General features: G+C 40.8%; 1 protein-coding gene across 2 annotated transcripts in view; it reads left to right on the top strand.

Moving 5' to 3' along the window:
* Positions 1-21,690, top strand: part of LOC142139111 (uncharacterized) — a 441,344-nt gene that overhangs the window by 65,304 nt on the left and 354,350 nt on the right. For both annotated transcript variants that reach the window (XM_075196426.1, XM_075196427.1), the window contains one exon: positions 5,795-5,855. In XM_075196426.1, the coding sequence (XP_075052527.1) occupies positions 5,795-5,855 (61 nt within the window). The remainder of the gene's footprint in view (positions 1-5,794; positions 5,856-21,690) is intronic.

Below are 21,690 nucleotides of genomic sequence, written 5' to 3'. Positions count from 1 at the left end.
AGCAGAGGTGTTGTTCTCCCAACTACCAGACAATGTTTACAGTCCATCATTCAGCACAGATTGATTGTCCACGTCTTGGTATATGCTTAAACAGTCACCTTGTTGTTTGGCCAATTATATATGACGAAATGAGTGTGATAACACTGTGACCATCCTGTTTTTTGTTTGTCACATAATGTGGATTATAGCAAGTTCTTTTTATAGCCCTTGCTTTTGTTCCCCAGCTCAGCAGACTACAACTACATTGTCTAATTACATGTGAATAAGGGGACATTGTAGCTCATTGTAAATATGTATATTGTGTATTATATATTGATGATGTGGCAGTGAGTTTATTATTCATTGTCCTTAAAGTGAAGCCGGGTGGGTTATGGGTAAAGATCAGGTGGTGTCCAGGATACAGGTGAGGGGCCTGGAGCTGCTTTCATTCCCCCCCTCCTTCCTCTACAGGAAGCATGGAACAGCTGGGGACCCTGTGACATCACAAAGTAGTGTAATGGGTTATTTTTAGGAGGGGCTGACAGCTATCTTATCTTCAGAGTTGGGGGAAGCCAATTAGTATCCATTGTTCTCCATAGGACTAGTCCAGACATTTTGTCTGCGTCCCAGCAGGGGGCTTCTGTGGAAGCACAACTCATCTCCACTCTCCTCTCCAACCCCCTGATCCAGGACCTACCAATATTTAAGGAGAGAGAGACCGGGGGGTTTGCCGAGGGAGGGGAAAGCACTGTGGAAATTCGATCCTAGATATAAGGAGCCACTCCAGGGGGGAGGTGGAGTTCATTCATGGAAGGTGCAAGATCTGGTTTTGAGTTGTCGTTCTCTACTAGAGTCTACATATACAGCTGAGAGAGATCCATGGGTCGTCAATTCTGAACAGCCAGGTGACTGTAACTCCTTAAGCTAGTGGGGTAAGGGACAGATGATGTGGTAAACCTGCCTGGCATTTATTTACTGTGTGTACATAATCTAGTGATTGTTTTAATTACAATAAATGTATTGCTATACTTTCTAACTGTATTTGACTGAGTGACTGAGAACCCTAGAAGGTACTGGGTAGACTTCCCTGGCATAGTGAGACACCCATGGGTGGCCAGCCAGCGTGAAGTGGGTAGCTTTGGGCCAGAAAATCTGGTATCTTCACATTTCTGGTGGCAAGCAGTGGGGTCACTCAGTCCCAGGTCCTCTCTGGGTAGAGCTGCAGGGGAACTGTATTGTGATACATTCCAGGGCTCTGCAAAGCAGTTAGCACTAGAAACCAGTTACCACATTATCCTGAACTTGCTCCTAAAGGCTTTAAGGTGGAAAGTGTCCCGAGAAGCGTTGTGGGCTTTAGGCGAGGGAAGATGCCACCTAAGTGACGATTTGATAAGAGGAGGTGCACCCCACCAGTGGAGAGCGGAAGATGGAACCATGTCTCAAAGAGGGAAAATCACAGTGAGGTGATCCCTGGAAGTAAAATGGGTGTGAGCTTTGGGAAGAAGAGAGCAGATCACAGCCCAGTATTGAAAAAGTTCCCAAATGAAGGGATGAAGCAGTCCAGTGCAACCAGGAGAAAGGTTTACTGGGATGAAGGACTGTAGCAGTGTCTGCAGTATGGGGATATGGATGTGTTGCACCACCCTCCCACAATTTTGGATTATTGGTATGAGGAGTGCCCAAAGATTATTATGTGGAAAGGAGCCAGTCTACAGGAGAAATTGGAGAACCTGTTGGATGTGTTCCTAATGTTGAAAGAGGAAGCAAGTGCCTGGTATTTTCAGGATGAACCAGAATGGGATGATTTTACAAATTAAGTTATTTGTACTATGCAGAATCTGGCCAAGGCAAAAATCCAGTTACAACAATAATCAGCAGTACAAACAAGTCGGAAATGGACTGTTACAGCATGTCTGATGAATCCCCTGCAATTGTACTAATAGAATCTGTCCCATTGGCAGATTCTACATAACCACTAGAGACAATGAGTATGAAGGAGCTGATAATGGAATGCAAAATCTGGGGTGTACCATACCTGTACTGCACGCACAGGGATATCCTAAAACGTATTTTAAAACATCAGGAGAATCCCATCAATGCCTTTAGTGTCTATAGGAAATAGATGTTCACTTTAGGTCCCCACATATCTCTCTGGGAACAAATGCAATGTCTGCAACAGAGTTTTGAAGAAGCAGAGAACGAGGTATGGCGAAAAGGACTTACTGTCACTGAAATCTGGTAGCATCAGTGCTATGAATTGAATACTGCAAAATGTCAACTACAATATTTTTTCTCACACTCTAAAAACAATGGCTGCTCAGTCTGTTAATCAGGGGTAAGTCCATTGATACACAGTTGCCCAAGCTACTATCTTGGGGGGAGACTGGAGAAGAACTGCTTGGTGAGGATGTTGTACCTCAGAAAGGATTAGGAGAAATCTTCCCAATTTGTGTCTTGGATGGAAACGAGCTACCATGTAAGTACCATGTAGTAGCATCTCCTGATAATTTGCCAGTGTTAATGGCACCTGAGACTGTCTGAGTTAGTTAGAACAGAATTGCAGAAAAGGCCAGTTATCCACCCCTGTGGTCTCTGAAAATGTTTCATCTAATGAAGTAACGCAGGATTTTTCATGTGTGCTCTTTCTTGCAAATGATGTACAGCTGTACCCAATTGTGACAGAAGAGAAACATAAACATAAACTTGCTCAACATATGATCTCAGCAGAATTCATGATTACAGAATTAATGGGAGAGGATAAAAGAATTGTCGTGTCAGGGCCACTACCATGGGGCCCTGGGAAAACTATTCCTACACCTTTCCCTATACAGAATTGGCAGATGAGGAGTTGACAGAGTGGGTGTCTGAGAGGACACTATCACAGCAAGATTCACCAGCCCCACAATGTCACGAATCGGGGTCTTCGTCCTGTTTACACCACTCGGCGGTACCATATCATCGTATATCTCCCTCCTGGTCAAATGCAGCATTCTATCCTGGGACAAGCATGACTTCTGTCTGCAGCACTGTAGGCTGCCATCTTGGTTGAGACATTTGCTAAACATGCTGCGGAGTCTGAACACCTGATATCATCCACCAATTGGCTTCCTCTGCAGACTACAAGAGTCTCCTCCTATACTCAGCAAATTGGCAGTGCAGCACTTTCCTAGTTCCAGACTACCACAGTTGCTGTTTGTTTGCTGCTTCATCCTGTCTGCTATATACAGATCTCAACCATCAATCCTTCATGTGAATTAAGCTTCACCCTGTTTGCTCTTATATGGATTTCTACCATTAACCCTGTGAGGGAGTTAAGCTTCATCGTGTATGCTGTTATATGAACTTCAAACCATTAACCATTTGTGTGAATTCGGCTTCATCCCGTTGGTGTTATATGAACTGCAAACCATTAACCCTTTGTGTGAATCCAGCTTTATTCTGTCTGCTGAAATAAATGCTTTGGCTATTTATTCCTCATGTGGATTCACCTTCATTCTATCTGCTAGTGTACAGAGTCCTACTGTTATCCTCTGTGTGGATCGCCCTCTCCTCAATATATTTCTCTCTCTCTCCAACTGGCTATCTGGGGTAGTAGGTTGTTTTTCTGAGTCATCCACTTTTTGGAGCCATCTCTGTGTCTCAGGGTACCGACTTTCAGTTCCAGACCTACCTCAGCTTCTGAGTTCTGTGTTGTCCCATGTGAGCTCCAGGCTTATTTTGTTCAGGAGGTTGCCACCCCTTTTATAGTCTCTTTTTGAGTTCTGAGTCTACCCAGTCCCAGTTGTGGTACTATATTTGTCTGGGTCTCTGAGTTTTTGGAGGTACTGAGTCTCTGTTCATGGGTTCAGGTCCCCCCTGTTCCCACGTTGAGGTTCAAGTCCATCAGGTCCAGATTCCAGTGATTTATTTCAGTACGGAGTCCAGTCCAGCATTCCTCCTCCTAAAATCCAGTATACAGGATTAGATCAAGCTCAATGAGCAAGACATTCATCCGGCCTCACAGTTTCCTCTACACTCCAGCCACAGCTAGTCCCAAAGGTCCTGAGACGGATCCCAGAATCCCTATTGCCGTGACACACAAGCTTTGAATCATCACACTCCAGCTTTAAATCTGGGGACCCAGGACCCCATTCCAGAGGCCTGCACTGGACCAACATACATACAGGGGCACCCACAAGTGGTTTGGGAGGGGGACAGAGGGTTCTCCAGCAGCAAAGAATTATGGATCCCCCACGTTTGCGTACCACTGGTCAGTTGTCCCTTGAGTGTTTGGGGGAGGGTGGATTGGATCTTTGCCAGAAACAACCGGACAAGAAGCCCCAAAGTTTTCCGGCCCCTGGCAGTTTTAACTTGAATATGTGGGGGAGGGCAGCTTGGTCTCCAGAAACAGAGGACATGCCAAGAGACTATTTGCAATTGGGAATTTAAGGGTGAACAGGGCACCCAAGGGATGTTGGACTACAACTCTCCTACCACGGATGTGTGCATCGGGGTGGCCCAGTTTTATTATTGTCTCATCTTATGACACATGGCAGCCTAAAGCCCTCACTCCAGCTGGGTAGGATGATATGCCTGCAGCCATGGGACCCTGGTGGGAAATTAAAGAACTGTGTACAGCTGCCTTACCATCAGACCCAGGTGAAACCACAGCAGGCCAGAGACTTTGGACTTGGGGGAGAAAGGTTTGTTTGGGGCAAGTGAGCCACTGGGCAACAAGAGCTAAAAAAGTGGGAGAGGTAATGTGATGAAACGAGTGTGATAACACTGTAACCATCCTGTTTCTCGTGTCTCACATAATGTGAATTAATTCAAATACTTTTTTTAGGCCTTACTTTTGCTCCCCAGCTCAACAGACTACAACTACATTGTCTAATTACATGTGGATAAGGGGACATTGTTGCTCATTGTAAATATGTATATTGTGTATTGTTATTGATGATGTGGCAGTAAGGTTGTTATTCATTGTCCTTAAAGTAAAGCCGGGTGGGTTATGGGTAAATATCAGGTGGTGTCTAGGATACAGTTGCGGGGCCAGGAGCTGCATTTATTCCCCCCCCCCCTTCCTCTACAGGAAGCATGGAACAGCTGGGGACCCTGTGACAGCTATCTTATCTTCAGAGTTGGGGGAAGCCAATTAGTATCCATTGTTCTCCATAGGACTAGTCCAGACATTTTGTCTGCGTCCCAGCAGGGGGCTTCTGTGGAAGCACAACTCATCTCCACTCTCCTCTCCAACCCCCTGATCCAGGACCTACCAATATTTAAGGAGAGAGAGACCGAGGGGTTTGCCGAGGGAGGGGAAAGCACTGTGGAAATTTGATCCTAGATATAAGGAGCCACTCCAGGGGGGAGGTGGAGTTCATTCATGGAAGGTGCAAGATCTGGTTTTAAGTTTTCTCTCTCTACTAGAGTCTACATATGCAGCTAAGAGAGATCCATGGGTCGTCAAATCTGGACAGTCAGGTGACTGTAACTCCTTAAGCTAGTGGGGTAAGGGACAGATGATGTGGTAAACCTGCCTGGCATTTATTTACTGTGTGTACATAATCTAGTGATTGTTTTAATTACAATAAATGTATTGCTATACTTTCTAACTGTATTTGCCTGAGTGACTGAGAACCCTAGAAGGTACTGGGTAGACTTCCCTGGCATAGTGAGACACCCATGGGTGGCCAGCCAGCGTGAAGTGGGTAACATTGGGACAGAAAACCCGGTATCTTCACAGATATCTCTTCAGACATTGTGTTCCTTCAGATCATCTTTGTACATTTCTGAGTGTTAAAATACTACTTTTCTTTTTAACTTTCTTTTCCAGAGTGAAGTGTTACCAGATGGTGTTCTTTGTAATTTTCAAGCGTGGTGGCTAACATATTTTGGTAAGGTTTGTTTTGGTTTTTTTTTTAGTAAAATTACATTTATCAATGGAAGCACACCATTGGTCAAGTTGAAAGAAGCAAGCATTTTGCTTTTATCTAAATTATGTGGGTGTATGTAGTGTTTTGTGGGAGCTTGTTGTATATTGAAATGAGAAAAAATTGTATTTGTTTTTTATTGGCTCCTATAGAGAAACATAATTAAAACATTTTTGTGCTGTAAAGATCATTGGGGTTATTATATATGAATGTCTTAGACCAAAAATGAAATAAAGGTGGCTTTAGGACTTTAAGTTACTTTAGCCATGTAGTAGTCTAAAAAAATGGACACCATTTAAAGTTATCTTACGTAAAGTTAAAGTGTATGCTAATGTAACTAAATGTAGTATATCTAATGACTTATTTTTATTTTCTGTTGAATCTTTGTATAACACTGTGAATATTTTATGTAACCTTTTCAAAGTGTATTTTGTTAACTCACCTAAGTCTGACTTAGGCATGTGGCAGTGGTCTTTTGAAAGTAGCCAGGCCCAGGGACAAATCTATGACTAGTTTGTTTAGGAGAGCAGTTAACACTGGACATTACCACAAATTCCTCTGTTGAACCAAGTGTGGAACCTACCCTGGGCAGTTGCATGCATGCTGCCCTCAAACAGTTGAAGGATACTGATCCTGTAACATCGCTGTAGCTGATCCAGCAACTCCAAGAGGCTGCTGAAGGCCATGCCGCTGCAAACGAAAGCCGCGCTGCAGCAGACAGGGAGGCTGCTAAAGGTCATACCGAACGCAAATAACAATTAGAGCTAGCCAGGCTCAATGGCCAGTCGGCAGGCACAACCATTTCCCTGTGTTGGAAAAAGACGGAGGCCTTGATTTGTTCCTGAGGGGATTTGAAAGGACTTGCCGACAGTTTGAGCTGGACTCCAGTGAGTGGGCCAGCTATTTAACCCCTGGACTGGGGGGAAAGCTTTGGAAGCATTTGCAGATCTTCCCCAGGAACTAGACGATTATGTTGCAATTAAAAAAAGCCTTATGACTCCATGTGCAGTCCCTCTGATACCTGTGTCGGACTATTAGCGCAATTATCATTCATAATGCATCAATGGATTGAGGGATAGCAGGTGCTGGACTATGATAAGCTAAAGGATCTTATTCTCCTGGAGCAGTTCCTCACACTGTGCCCAGCTGAGGTGAGAGAATGGGTTGTGGGTCATGACCCTAAGACATCGCAAGAAGCTGATCGCCTGGCCAACAAGTACACAGTTACCAGGGATCCTGTAACGAAGAAGAGTTGGGAAGAAGAGAGGCAGAAGGTATATCACATCAACATGCTCAAAGCTTATCCTGACAGGGAAGCTTGTGTATTAGCTGTGTGTAGCTTGCCTGAAAGTGATCAGGAGTCTGACCCCTTGGTGGATTTAGCAGTGTAGAGCTGTCTGATGATCAAATAGAACAGCTAGCTGACACACTAAGGCCTTCTCCATCTCATTTCACAGGGAAACCTTGGAAAACACACTTAGTCACACATCATGTAGACACAGGCAACCAGACCGCCCTCAGACAGCCAGCATATCGTACCTCTCTAGAAGTGCTTCAAGCCATTAAAAGGGAGATAGATGAGATGCTGCAGCTAGGGGTAATTCAAAAGTCTCGCAGTTCTTGGGTTGCCCCGGTGGTCCTGGTCTCCAAGAAATGTGGGGGCACCCGGTGTAGACTATAGGAGGTTGAATGACGCCACATTGTTTGATGCTTATCCTATGCCTAGGATAGATGAACTACTAGATCAGCTTTCCCAGGCACACTACATTACCATTATGGATCTTAGTAGGGGGTACTTGCAGATCCCATTGTCACCCAAGCCACGTGAAAGGTCCGCATTTATCACCCCATTTGGGCGGTTTGAGTTTTTGGTCATGTCCTTTTGGAATAAAAAATGCCCCTGCGTCCTTCCAGCGCCTGGTCAATGACCTGCTAGTGGGCCAGGAGGGACATGCGGTTTCCTACCTGGATGACATTGCGGTGTTCAGCCATCTGAATAGTGTTTTAAGCAGAATTACTGAGGCACGTCTGACTATCAAGCAAGAGAAGTGCCAGCTTGGCATGCGTGATGTTCAGTACTTGGGGCACCATGTAGATGGAGGTACCCTCCGCTCAGAGCCAGGCAAGCTAGAGGCTATCACAGCGTTGCCGATCCCTACCATGAAAAAGCAGGTCATGTCTTTCTTAATTGCAGCTGGATATTATCGAAAATTCATGCCCCATTATAGCACCCTAGCCAAACCTCTAGCTGACTTGACAAAAAAGAAATTACCACAGGTGATCAATTGGAGAGAGGATTGTGAAAATGCATTTACAGCTTTGAAATCTGCTTTGGCCCAGTCACCTGTGCTACAGGCCCCAGATTTCAATCGGAGATTTATAGTACAGACTGATGCATCTAACTATGGACTAGAAGATTTAGCCAGGTGACAGCGCAGGGGGAGTAGCACCCTATCATTTTCCTAAGTAGAAAACTACTCCCCTGAGAGGTGGCATATGCTACCACTGAACATGAGTGCCTAGCCATCATATGGGCACTGCAAAAGCTACAGTAATACCTGTAAGGATGGGATTTCACCATTATTACAGACAATAGTCCTCTAAGTTGACTGAATAGAGTTTCTGGGGATAATGGAAAGCTGTTAAGATGGAGCTTAATTTTGCAGTAATATAACTTCACCATTCAGCACCAGAAGGGCGCAGAACATGGAAACGAAGATGGACTCACGCCAAGGGGCAGAAGTGGTAAATAGGCAGGAGACACAGTAACAGTTCACAGTTCTCCATGCCCTAGGTTAGGGTGAGGTGTGACGAAATGTAGTATATCTAATGACTGATTGTTATTTTCTTTTTGAATGTTTGTATAAATAACACTGTGAATTTTTTACGTAACCTTTCAAAATGTGTTTTGTTAACTGATCTGAGTCTGACCTAGGCAAGTGTCAATGGTCTTTTGAACGTTGCCAGGCCCAGAGAAAGATCTATGAGTAGTTTGTGTATCCAGAGGAGAAAGGCTTAGCCAGGCAGAAAGATCAGAGGTGAGAGATTCTCTGAGGTGCCCAAATATATATCTGTGTCATTTTGGGCATCCATCTAACTTAGATGAAAAATAAAATTCCTAAGGTGGGGGTTGAAGAGCCCAATAAGAAATGGTTTAAAAATCCCTTGTTTCAGACATCAGATTGTCCATTTCTTTGAGGATGGTCTACTACGACTGAAATGTGCATTCTTCTCAATGTGTACTCCTCACAAGCCAATTCCTGAACTTGTAAGTAGGGATTCTGGTTTTATTTCCTATTTTATTTTTTGAAACTCATTTGTGCAACCTAATGTATGTCTGTTTATTACCTTTTTGTAAATAAGTATTGGAAACATTTTTCAGATTTAACATATTTTATCTGGCATACTCTCCATGATCCTTTGTGAACTTACGAAGCCCAGGGAGGCTCATGCTACATATGTATGTGATTTAGGTGTGAAACATTAATAAGTAGTTGTGGTGAACTTAAGGACACTATAATTAATCTTTCGTGGTGGCAGAAAAGGTGTATTCATTGTTCATTAACTAAGGTAACACCAGTCACGGCCAGCTGTTTATATTGCTGTATCTCTGACAGGCTGGACGTTCGTGACAGCTAATGAGGCAAAAAGGGTGCAGTTTACTCCTAAAACATTGTAATATTTATACAATAGGCATACCATTTAGGTAAGAAAAAGGTGATGAAAATTTCACCCAAAGGGTAGTCCAGAATGAAAATGGATTTCACAGATGAATATGTTCTAGTTTTCCTTTTAGTTTTAGAAGTCTATCAATTTAGTGATTCCAATTTTCCGTTGAAACATTAGCCCATCCATTTTCCAAAGTAATGAATCTGTTTCAGCTGTGAGGCTCAAATTAAGAATGCTAATTTACACCCTCGATTCAGGTTTGGATTTGATTTCTAGTTTCTCTGGAAACCGCACAAGCCTAGTGACCACAGATTGTGCTCAGTCATGTGTAGCTATGTATTTTGAGCTGACCACTGGGGACTGTTTAGGGCTAGCATGAGAGAGACAAACATTAAACTGCCACTTACTCTTAAACAGATTCCAGTGACAAAATGATGGAAGATTTATATAGCTACATGTAACTGAAAATAAATAAGAGGGGAAAGATATGTTAACTGGCGTACTAGATTGGACATCACAATGTATGGGGATGCATACACAGTGGTTCATCGTGCTTGGTGCACACATATATGAAACATTACCAAGCTATTCTTGTTAAACAGGGACACAGTGGCTCTTTACAGGAAAACAAAAATGTATGAACTAGAATCGAGTGAATTACTGCTGATATTTATGCCATATAAAGTAGGTGTAATTAGATTAAATGTTCTAGGAAAACAGTATTTGCAGATAAAATAGTTATTTTCTCATGTACAAATACTCAGATTCTGTTCTTCACCTTACATCATGTCCTTGTCTTACCTAGTATACTATGTTCTGCTTTGTTTCCTACTTAAGTAACCTCTACTGAAGTATTTGATGTGCACACATGTGGTACTAATGGAGAGAAAGGAGGGGGTTAACAGTGACATAGAGGGCAGCATATCATTGGCATGAACTGCTCAACCAATTATATGCAGCCATGTATGACAGAGAATACCCCGTTTCAAATCTTTCCCTGCCAATCGCTATCAAATCCAGAGTTTAGCATTTACAACAAAGGTCTGTACATTCCATTTAAAGGAGATTTTTACCATCTGTTAATTACTTATGCTCAATTTACTGCCATTCCAAGAAAAGTAGAAAGTACTGGAGCATACCATTGTGTAATGGAGGAAATGTTTCATGTTGGAAATTTTTCATGTTGTATGGTATGCTGTTAGTGTATAAAAGGTGAGTCATTGAAAGTCATATAGAATGCCACAAATTCATATTTAATGAGAATCTAAAATAAAAAATGTATTTGAATATGCGCTTGAGTAATGTTATAGTACAGATATGCATTTTCTTTATATTGACTAAGACTATAAATGAGTGACTGTGGCTTCAGGCTGAATAAATGCAACATCAATTTTTCAGGACACTGCTGTGACTTTAAAAGAACATCTTACCGACTTATTTTATGTGGATGCTGTGTAAATCTTTTTTTGAAAACAAGTGACCCTGTGTGTAGGATCAATGTTCCATTCAACAGTTAGTTTGTGTTGCTTATTAACTGTATAAACTGTGTTTCACTAGTGCTTTCCCACATACAATGAGAGACCCAGACCAACATGCAATGCCTCTGGCCAGGACAGAAGAGATACAGGGGGACCTGAGATGGCCTGACGCTCCATGTTATTCAGTTGCCATAGTATACAGTCATGGGCAAAAGTTTTTCAAACTTCCTCTTTGCCACAACAATGAACTTTATCCCAAAAACAACATTTCCACTACGTTTCAGCCCCGCCACAAAAGGACCAGCTGACATCAGGGCAGTGATTCTCTCGTTAACACAGGTGAGAGTTTGGATGAGGACAAGGCTGGAGATCACTCTGTCATGCAGATTAAGTTAGAATAGCAGACTGGAATCTTTAAAAGGAGGGTGGTGCTTGAAATCATTGTTCTTCCTCTGTTTACCATGGTTATCTGTAAAGAAACACGTGCAGTCATTATTGCTGTACACAAAAAAGGCTTCACAGGCAAGGATATTGCTGCTAATAAGATTGCACCTAAATCAACCATTTATCGGATCATCACGAACTTCAAGGAGAGAGGTTCAATAGTTGTGAAGAAGGTTTTAGGGCGTCCAAGAACGTTCAGCAAGTGCCAGGACGTCTCCTAAAATTGATTCAGCTTCAGGATCGACACACCACCAGTGCAGAGCTTGCTCAGGAATGGCAGCAGGCAGTTGTGAGTGCATCAGCATGCACAATGAGTCAAACACTTTTAGAGGATGGCCTGGTGTCAGGAAGGCCAGAAAAGAAGCCATTTTCTCTTAAGAATCCTCTTTTAGATTGTTTGGGGCATCTGGAAGAACTCTTGTTCAGAGAAGGAAAAGTGAGCGCTACCATCAGTCCTGTGTCATGCCAACAGTAAAGCATCCTGAGACCATTCATGTGTGTGGTTGTTTCTCAGCCAAGGGCTAGCTCACAATTTTATTGAAAATAGTTTCCCTGGCGCCACATATATCATATCAGTAAAAAGACACTGGGCCTGATTCATTAAGCAACTTAAATTAAGAAGTTTCTTATTTAAGTCTCTTGGACAAAACCATGTTACAATGCAAGGGGTGAAAATTAGTTTTCTGTTTTGCACATAAGTTAAATACTGACTGTTTTTTCATGTAACACAGAAATACTTGATAGCTTATTTGTACACTGAAAGTTAAAGTTGATATTTGTGTGCCACATGAAAAAACAGTCAGTATTTAACTTATGTGCAAAACAGAATACTAATTTTCACCCATTGCATTGTAACATGGTTTTGTCCAGGAGACTTAAATAAGAAACTTCTTAATTTAAGTTGCTTAATGAATCAGGCCCAGTGTATATACCAACTGAATCCAACAATATCTTTTTCTTGCAATTGCAATATAAACTATATAATCTCGCATACAAATTTACATTTGCACAGTAATTTTACTATTGAGATATTCTGTTAAAGATATTGTTGGATTCAGTTGGTATATACACTGTCTTTTTACTGATATGATATATGTACCGCCAAGGAATCTATTTTCGATATACTTTAGTTTAGGTTGAGCAGCTTGGATAACTGCTATTCCTGCATTATACTATCTAAGAGATAGGTAATGAACCTATGTCTATATGGTGGTATTTAATGGCAGCCTTTCAACAATTTACGTGAAGCGCTACTCTTTATTTCACTCATAATTTTGCCTAAGAACACAGCCATGAATAAGGAATGGTACCAAAACGTCCTCCAAGAGAAACTTCTTCCAACCATCTGTCATGAGCCGTGGCGGTACCCCGAGCCACCGCGACTCTGTCTGCCCTCAGTTGCGTCCCAGCCATTTCCATGACAACTGGGACTTAATTTGCTTTTTCGTACCGAGCGTTGCCAGGTTATGGCATTCGGTCTCTTCACTGCTCCAGCAGTGTTCCAGGATTTAATTAATGATGTCCTGAGGGAATTCTTTGGTAAATTTGTTGTGGTTTACCTGGATGACATTCTTATCTATTCAGTCCTTGGTTCAGCATTGTTTGCACGTCTGTGAGGTACTCCTTAAACTCCGCCAGCAAGGTCGCCCGTGTAACTTTCTTGGGTTAGGTCCTCTCCTCCAGCGGGTACTCAATGGATCCTGACAAGGTCTGGGCAGTCCTGGATTGGGTGCTTCCCACTAATTTGAAAGCCATTCAGAGATTCCTTTTCTTCGCTAATTATCAGAGACTCACCTGCTCATTTTCAATACTATTACTGCTCTCACTCGTAAAGGTGCTAATACAGCTAATTGGTTGCCGGAAGCTTTGGCATCTTTTTCAACCCTCTGGTACAAAGGCTGCATCCCTACACATATTTCTCCAGAAAGGTCTTGGCCGCTGAGGTCAATTATGATGTAGTCGACCGCAAATTATTAGCCATCAAATGGGCTTTGGAGGAGTGCTGACAATGGTTGGAAGGAGCTACCTATCAAGTTGCCATCTTCACAGACCATAAAAATCTTCAGTACAATCAGGCAGCCTAGACCCTGAATTCTAGACAAGCCCGATGGGCTCTTTTTTTTTTTTTACCCATTTCAAGTTCTTAATCACCTTTCGACCAGGCTCTAAAAACGTCAAGGCCGATCCACTCTCTAGGAGCTTCATGTCCTGTCATGCTCTGCCTCCTGATCCTCGGCCCATCATTCCGTCCTCCTCAATTCATGCTGGTTTGACCCAAGTCCTTGGGGTTATGCTTCATCAATTCCAAAAGTTTGCCCCATCAGAAACTGTTACTGACAGTTTGTTTGTTCCAGTTCATCTTAGGAAAATGGTACTCGTGGAATGTCATGAGAACAAACTTGCTGCACATCCGGGACTATGTAAGACCATTGAAATCCTCTCACATTGGGTCTAGTTGCCCACCTTGTCTTCCGATTTCAAGAGTTATATCCTTTCTTGTGAAGAGTGCACTAGAAACAAATCCTCTAGAAGCTGTCCTTTGTGTCAGTTGTTACTGTTGCCTACTCCAGTTAAACCTTGGACACATCTCTCAATGGATTTTATTGCCGGTCTACCACAGTCATCTGGCTACAATACCATATGGGTGGTCATGGATCATTTCAGTAAGATGGCCCACTTCGTACCTTTGCATAAACTTCCTAATTGCCAAACGCTGGCTTCATTGTTCGTCCAGCATGTTTTTCGTTACCACGGTCATCCAGAAGATATCATCCCTGACCATGGTTCTCAATTAATTGTCCAGTTTTGGAGATCTTTCTGCAACTTGTTGGATATCAAGGTTAGCTTGTCATCTGCTACCCACCCTGAATCCAATGGACAGATGGAAAGGGTAAACCAGTCACTGGAACAATTCCTTCATTTGTATAGATCTAAATTCCATGATAACTGGTCAGCTTTACTCCCGTGGGCCAAATTTGCCTATAACAATTGTTGTCATTCCTCAGCTTACCTGTCACCGTTCTTCTGTAACTTCTGTTTCCATCCCAGAGCTAACTCTCTATTCTGTATCAATCCTTCTTGTCTTCCTGGAATCCGTTCTACTGCCCGACAGCTTAGAGCCGTCTGGAAAAGGGTCCATTCTGTCTTTCTTCAAGCCTCCTTTAGATCCAAGTTTTTGTCAGATCGTCATCGTAGACCTTGTTCCTTTAAAGTTAGGGATTAAGTTTTGGCTTTCCACCCGGAACATCAAGCTCAGACTGCCCTGTAGGAAACTTTGGCCTAAGTTAATTGGATCTTTTACCATTATTAAAAATGTTAATCCTGTTGCCTTCAGGCTAAAGCTCCCTTGTTCCTTAAGGATTCCCAATACTTTTCATTACTCCCTCCTGAAGCCAGCTGTTTCTTCTAGTAATTTTAGAGTCCGCCAACCACAGAGATCTCACCCTGTCGACATCAGTGGTCGGAAGGAGTTTCTTGTGGAGAGGATTCTGGTTTCTAAAAAGGTCCAAGGGCAAACCCACTTTTTCGTACAGTGAAAGAACTATGAGCTGGAAGAACGATCCTGGGTGCCACAAAGACATCTACATGCTAATAGACTCATCAGGGAGTCTTTTAGACGCTTACCCGGGAAGCCAGGTTGTCGGGGTTCCATTAAAGGGGACTGCCCTGGGCCGCCGCGACTCTGTCTGCCCTCAGTTGCGTCCAGATCGTCATTTCCTTTTCCATCCCGACCGTTGCGAAGACGGTCGGGACGCTTTCAGCAAGTATTATTATTATGATTAATATATATATATATATATATATATATATATATATATATATATATATATATATTATTTTTTTTATTTTTTTTATTTTTTTTACATGTTTGGCACATTAGTGTGCAAGTAGGGGAATTTAACTCCAGCTGGCGTTTTGTTATTTATTAATTGGTCATACATTATGTTTGTATACCTGTTCCAATGTTATGCCTAGTACCAATACCAGCCCTAAACATTATTAATTAGCAGCCTCCTGGGGTCATTGTGAGCCCTGTGTTTCTTCCTTTCTGATTGGCCTATCAAAGTTTTTAAGGCAGGGAGGGCTTAGCCTCCCTGCCAATTATTGCATTAGTGTGCTGCACAGATTGCTGAACTGCTGTTGGATACATTCTCTGTCCTTAGATTGTTAACTTGTTGTGACCCTTGGCTTGTCTATTGGACTCTGCATCTACGCCTGTGCCCCTTTTGATGTCCTGTTCCCTGGATTCCTCTGTTTGCTGCCTACATCGACATCTGGCCAGTTTAACAACCTTTCTTGCTTGCTTCTGACCCACGACCCTGGCCTGTCCCTGGTACCTACTTCCAGTATTCCGTTTACCTCCATTCTGTACCGCGGTTATACTGATGGACTCTAGAGTAGTAAAAGCTTAAGTCCTGGGGGCATCTGAGTACCTCCAATCAATATCTGCTCTACGGGAAAGGCGGCTGCTAAAGGTGAAGACCTCTAATAGCTTGGTTCTAAAGGCTCATCTACTAGCTGTGTGGGATAATGCCATCCAAGAACAGTTTGGTGACGAACAATGCCTTTTCCAGCATGATGGAGCACCTTGCCATAAGGCAAAAGTGATAACTAAGTGGCTCGGGGATCAAAACATTGAAATTTTGGGTCCATGGTCAGAAAACTCCCCAGACCTTAATTCCATTGAAAACTTGTGGTCAATCCTCAGGAGTTGGGTGGACAAACAAAAACCCACAAATTCTGACAAACTCCAGGCATTGATTAGGGAAGAATGGGCGGCCATCAGTCAGTATGTGTCCCAGAAGTTGATTGACATCATGCCAGGGTGAATTGCAGAGGTCTTCAAAAAGAAGGGTCAACACTGCAAATATTGACTCTTTGCATAAACTTAATGTAATTGTCAATAAAAGCCTTTGACACTTATGAAATGCTCGTAATTTTACTTCAGTATACAATAGCAACATCTGACAAAAAGGTCTAAAAACACTGAAGCAGCAAACTTTGTAAAAAACCAATACTTGTGTCATTCTCAAAACTTGTGGCCCTGACTGTAGAGAGGCGTCCTTTGCTGTCAGCTAATCATAAGCATTTTCCCACACTTGCTGCTTGTGATTGGTTGGTGCTTTGATTCCACATCAAAATAGACTAAATTGAATCTCTGTTGTGAAAAAAAACAATCTGTTGTGGGGAAAAAACAGCTGGTGAGCTCTAGACAACTTTGCCCATTCATTGCGATGGGCCCATTGATTTCAATGAACCATTCATCATCATCATCATCATCATCATCATTTATTTATATAGCGCCACTAATTACGCAGCGCTGTACAGAGAACTCATTCACATCAGTCCCTGCGCTATTGGAGCTTACAGTCTAAATTCCCTAATATAGACACACACTCACACACAGACACAGACGGACAGAGAGGGAGAGACTAGGGTCAATTTTTGATAGCAGTCAATTAACCTACCAGTATGTTTTTGGAGTGTGGGAGGAAACCGGAGCATCCGGAGGAAACCCATGCAAACACAGGGAGAACATAAAAACTCCACACAGATAAGGCCATGGTTGGAAATTTGAACTCATGACCCCAGCACTGTGAGGCAGAAGTGCTAACCATTTCAATTGGGTATATACTTGTAGCACAGATGCGGCGAACCCCCAAAATGTATACCATTAGTAGATTCCTTCGTCATATTTCATGAAAGCCAATACTTTTGTCATTCTCAAAACTTTTGGTCATGACTGTACTTTATAATAGCCATCATGACCAAGCTCTGATGTGCTAGATTTTTAAAATTAATTGCTTTTTTTTTCTTGATTATTATTTTTGGAGGGGAAAGTAAAATGCTCTTCCACTAATTATGAAGGGGGGGTTTATTGATCTAATATAATGTTTGTATTATTTTGTGAGGACTATTGTGGCTGGATCACTATATTTTAATTATTAGCATAGTGTGCTACTTTATATCATTGCAAATGTAGTGATTTGTGATACTGTGTATTAGAAATGTACTGATTTCTGATGTATTGATTCCTATTGTATTATGACAGGCTAGAAGAAGTCTGTTTTGCTGATAGCAGGAAATGCTAAGTAAGTCTTTTCATCGCATAAGTGACAAAATCCTGCTTTAGCGTGAAGGCTCAGCAGGAGGTTGTTACCTGTTGTCAGGTCTTGTAGAGAGACAGGTTCCTGTCTGAATAATGTATATTCAGGCTACAATGTGATTTTGTATGTTCTTAATTTTGTTAAGTGTAAATTGCATTTAGTTTAAAGAACATCTCACATCCTGATGTTAATGGTTGAATGAAAGGACTTTTTGGGCATGGTCAGAAAATTGGTCTGTTTACCCCCTGCCAGGCTGTGTCCAAAGCTATATAAAAATGAGCACTGTTTCACCATGTATCATTATACCATTCGTACTTTTGGAAATCCCTAGTACTTTAGGAAATCTCTAGTACTTTAAACTAGTGGATTTAACTGTCCTTATAAGGGCAACTTGAGCTAATAAAACATCATTGCTTGAAGAACCTGCTTTGACAACTGTTTTCCCTGTTCTAATTCCTGTGATTTGCAGATTAGATGAAATCAGACAGCGCAGGTGTACCAGCAAGGGGGTATACTAGCAGTGAGAGTTACCCAAAGCACGTGGTTCTGGACGCCGCAAAGGAGTCTAATGGTGACAGCAGCATAAGTCCCTACTACTGCGGTTAGAGGGTGCATTTGGGATAAAGAAAAAGGGAGGATGGCAAGGCAAGCCCAGTCGGTCCCCAAAACAACAAACAGGGTGGCATAGGCCTCTCACAACTATGTTGGTGAAATTTTACATTTCCGTATTAAAGGTTAATTTTGCGCTCTAAAACTGGTGTCCTGAAATTACTTTCTGACCTTTCTAACCTGAATGATGAGGGACTAACTTTCTCTGAACCAATGTCATCAGGATTTCCATCAGTGCTGGATACAGGAAGCCAAGAGACGGACTCACGCGACTCTCATAAGAGACGTGGTGAATTGATTTTTAAAAAAATTGTACACCGTGATATTGACCTTTTTAAGCAAGAGTCAGATACTATTATTAGCCAGTATATATTGCCCAGCAATTTACAGTACATAGACATTACATAATTGATACAAAAGGGTAAAGCGCATCCATTGAAGATTACAATGTTTAGAGCTTTACAATTAATAGATACATTTTAGTTAATTAAGTTTGTTTAATTCTTATTTCAATACATTGATATTACTATAATTTATTATACAGTAATAGTAATTACAAGGTTTAAAGAACTGTTCTCCTCTTTGACCTTTAAAGAACAACGGCTTTCCAAACACATGCATGATTACTAAGAAAAACAATTCTATTAAAACGTGGCGCTGAGGCTAAAATGGGGGAACTTCTTTTTAAATTGGGTATTTTGTTGCTTAATTGCAGAACTTAATTCAGTAAGATTATTGTATTCCTCTGAAAGTCCTGCTGCTCTGGAATGACATACAAAGCTGTTTGTGAAGTGAGCAGCACCAATGAGATTCTAAGAGAACAATAAAAACATGCGGGTGGCTTAGCACTTTATTTAATGCAGGGAAATCCACATTTTCTCAGTTGGCTTTAAATAGTGCTGACTGGGTCTTACGCAAGAATAATAATGTACAGTATGCATTAGCAATTAAGACTATTTTGTTGATTATGTACAGAAATATATGAGGTGCTGTTTGTCAACTGAATATTTAGTCTATGAATTAATAATATGAAAAAAACCATATTTTGGCAAGTTACACAATTCATTTTGTACATTCTGGCAAATATTTTTTTTATAATTGGGTGCACAGAACTTGACGATAGGATGCAGAATCAATTTTATCAAGCAAATTTGATATAATTTTTTTTTTAAAGAATTATTCTGTAACATTAAATCTGTTTTGCCACAATCAGTTTTGACAAGCGTTTTGTATTAAAATTTCAATGAATGTAACGCAGTCTGTTTTCAAGTCACTAAATCAGTTGTCAGATCAACGTGATACTACAGACTTTATAAAGCACTATTCTGTCATCTATCCACAATTTTAAACCAGTCATAAAACTGTTTTCCTGTAAGTGCAGTTGAACCAACCCCATTTCCTTGTACATTCATCTAAGACAGGGGAAAACCATCAAAATCTGGCATCTTGATAGGTCTTTATCAAGCGCCAATTCTGATATATGTTTTTTCTGTATTTCATTCACTCTATTCACAGTTGGGCACTTTCATTATGTATCTTTTCCTAAAAAAACTGTTTCCCACTTGCAGAATGGTGGCATACTAAATTAATATTATTCACTAGTTTCTATAATACATAATCACATTAATATTTTTTTACTCATGAAATTATTGTGGCTTTCTACATAATTAGTTTAGTTTAAAGTATAGCTAGAATATTCCACAAAATAGATTTTGGTGCAAAGGATAGTTTCAAACTAGCCAAGAAGCCAAATCTATACGAAGTTCAGTTGGTGGTCATTTAGAAAGTGTAAAGCCTGCTGTTCTTCCCATGCAATCTGTTGAAATATAGGAAAAACTACTGTTCGGAGTGGTGATATTTGAGAATTCTGTAATCACAATTAGCTAAATCTCCCAAAACTCCACATTAAACTTCTGTTGTCTGAATTTTTTGTCATAAATGGGAACTAAGGATTCTGTTTACAATTATGATTGCCAGCTCAGCCGTTTCATACAGCTGCACTACAACTAATTCACATGCTCCATATCAGCGTTTTTTACTGTACAAACAATAAAGCATGTAAACTAATTGTGCAACTATGCAGCATGCGTATTGTATATGTCATATGTGTTTTGGATTTTAAAATGCCATTGAAAGTGAATGAGTCATATTATTTAGATCAAGAATGGACTTTTATTGCTCTTTTAAAACCCGATACATATGAAATGAACCACATGGCTGCGTTGCCTACAATTCACATAAATGCTGTTTTGTTGTATGCATAGATAGTAAAGTCATAGCCATAGTGAATGCATTTCAACTAGTTTTATTTCCTATGTATCCATTTTTAACGTGGTTTGTAAAATAGTAAGATGTTAAAATCAGGCCTCTTTTTAATTTTTTTTTGCCTTCATAGGCTTGTTTCTCAAATCTTTGTCTGCTTACAATAAAATATTTTAACAGATTTATTTTGTCTTATAAAAACTTATGGTTGGTTTAATATCATTTATATATAATGTGATATGATGACACAGTTAGTTGTAGTTAGTGTTGCTGGTCTACTTAATGTCTTTAAATGAGTAAAACTTGTGTTTTAAATTCTTTCTGATTTTAAAGCAAGCTAGAATTTTGGCAACACAAATTCAATTTTGTAACACAACATTGGTTTTCTGGTGCAAAACAAAATTGTAGCACAGAATCAATTTGGCAACATATGAATTTATTTTGTATTGCAAAATCTATTTTATAAATCCAAATGTTTGAAAGTTTTATTTTGGGCAAACAACTTGCATATTTATGGTAAATTATGTGGACCAATTGACTGATAAACACCCCATAGAAATCATGTGCTGGTTCTCATGATCTTTGCTTTAATGCTTCTGCAGTTCCCACTTCTCCAATAAGCTGTTCCCCATCTGTTGTGCTTTTAAATATCACCATCAGCATCATCATCAACATTTATTTATACAGTGCCAGCAAATGTTGTAGCGATTTACAACTGGGAACAAACACAGTGATTAAATAATACTGGGTAATACAGACAGACAGAAAGGTAAGAAGGTCCTGCTCGCAATCTTACAATCTATAGGTGATTTACTAAAGATAATCTATATTAAACAGAAATTATATATAATAAGTTTTTGGAATCATGCATCTAGATAATCAAGTTTACATCTCTTTGATCCTTTTCATTTGTGTTGGAGCCCCTGATGAAATAAGGGTTCTGCAAAGGAGGATTAGATGTGCAGAACTTGCCACAGCAGAGCATAATTTTGGTCTGACCCCACTTAGTCATTTTGCTGCTTCAGCCTGCTGATGTAATAACATTTGAAAGTCTCAACTTGTTAACAATTGATCATGAGACTATCACATGTTCTTATGTTGATTTCATCAGCCAAGCACAGATGAAGCAGGAAAGGAGCCCCTGCTCTGGTAAAGGGGATAGATAATTCATTTTTATATTTTTTTCTAAAGTGCAAAGTTTTTTGCAAAATGGCAGTAAATTGCTCTAAA

The sequence above is a fragment of the Mixophyes fleayi genome, chromosome 2, assembly GCF_038048845.1.
Source record: "Mixophyes fleayi isolate aMixFle1 chromosome 2, aMixFle1.hap1, whole genome shotgun sequence".
In the NCBI taxonomy this organism is placed as follows: domain Eukaryota; kingdom Metazoa; phylum Chordata; class Amphibia; order Anura; family Limnodynastidae; genus Mixophyes; species Mixophyes fleayi.
Note: the sequence above shows the minus strand (reverse complement) of the source record. Positions and strands in the feature narration are given on the sequence as shown.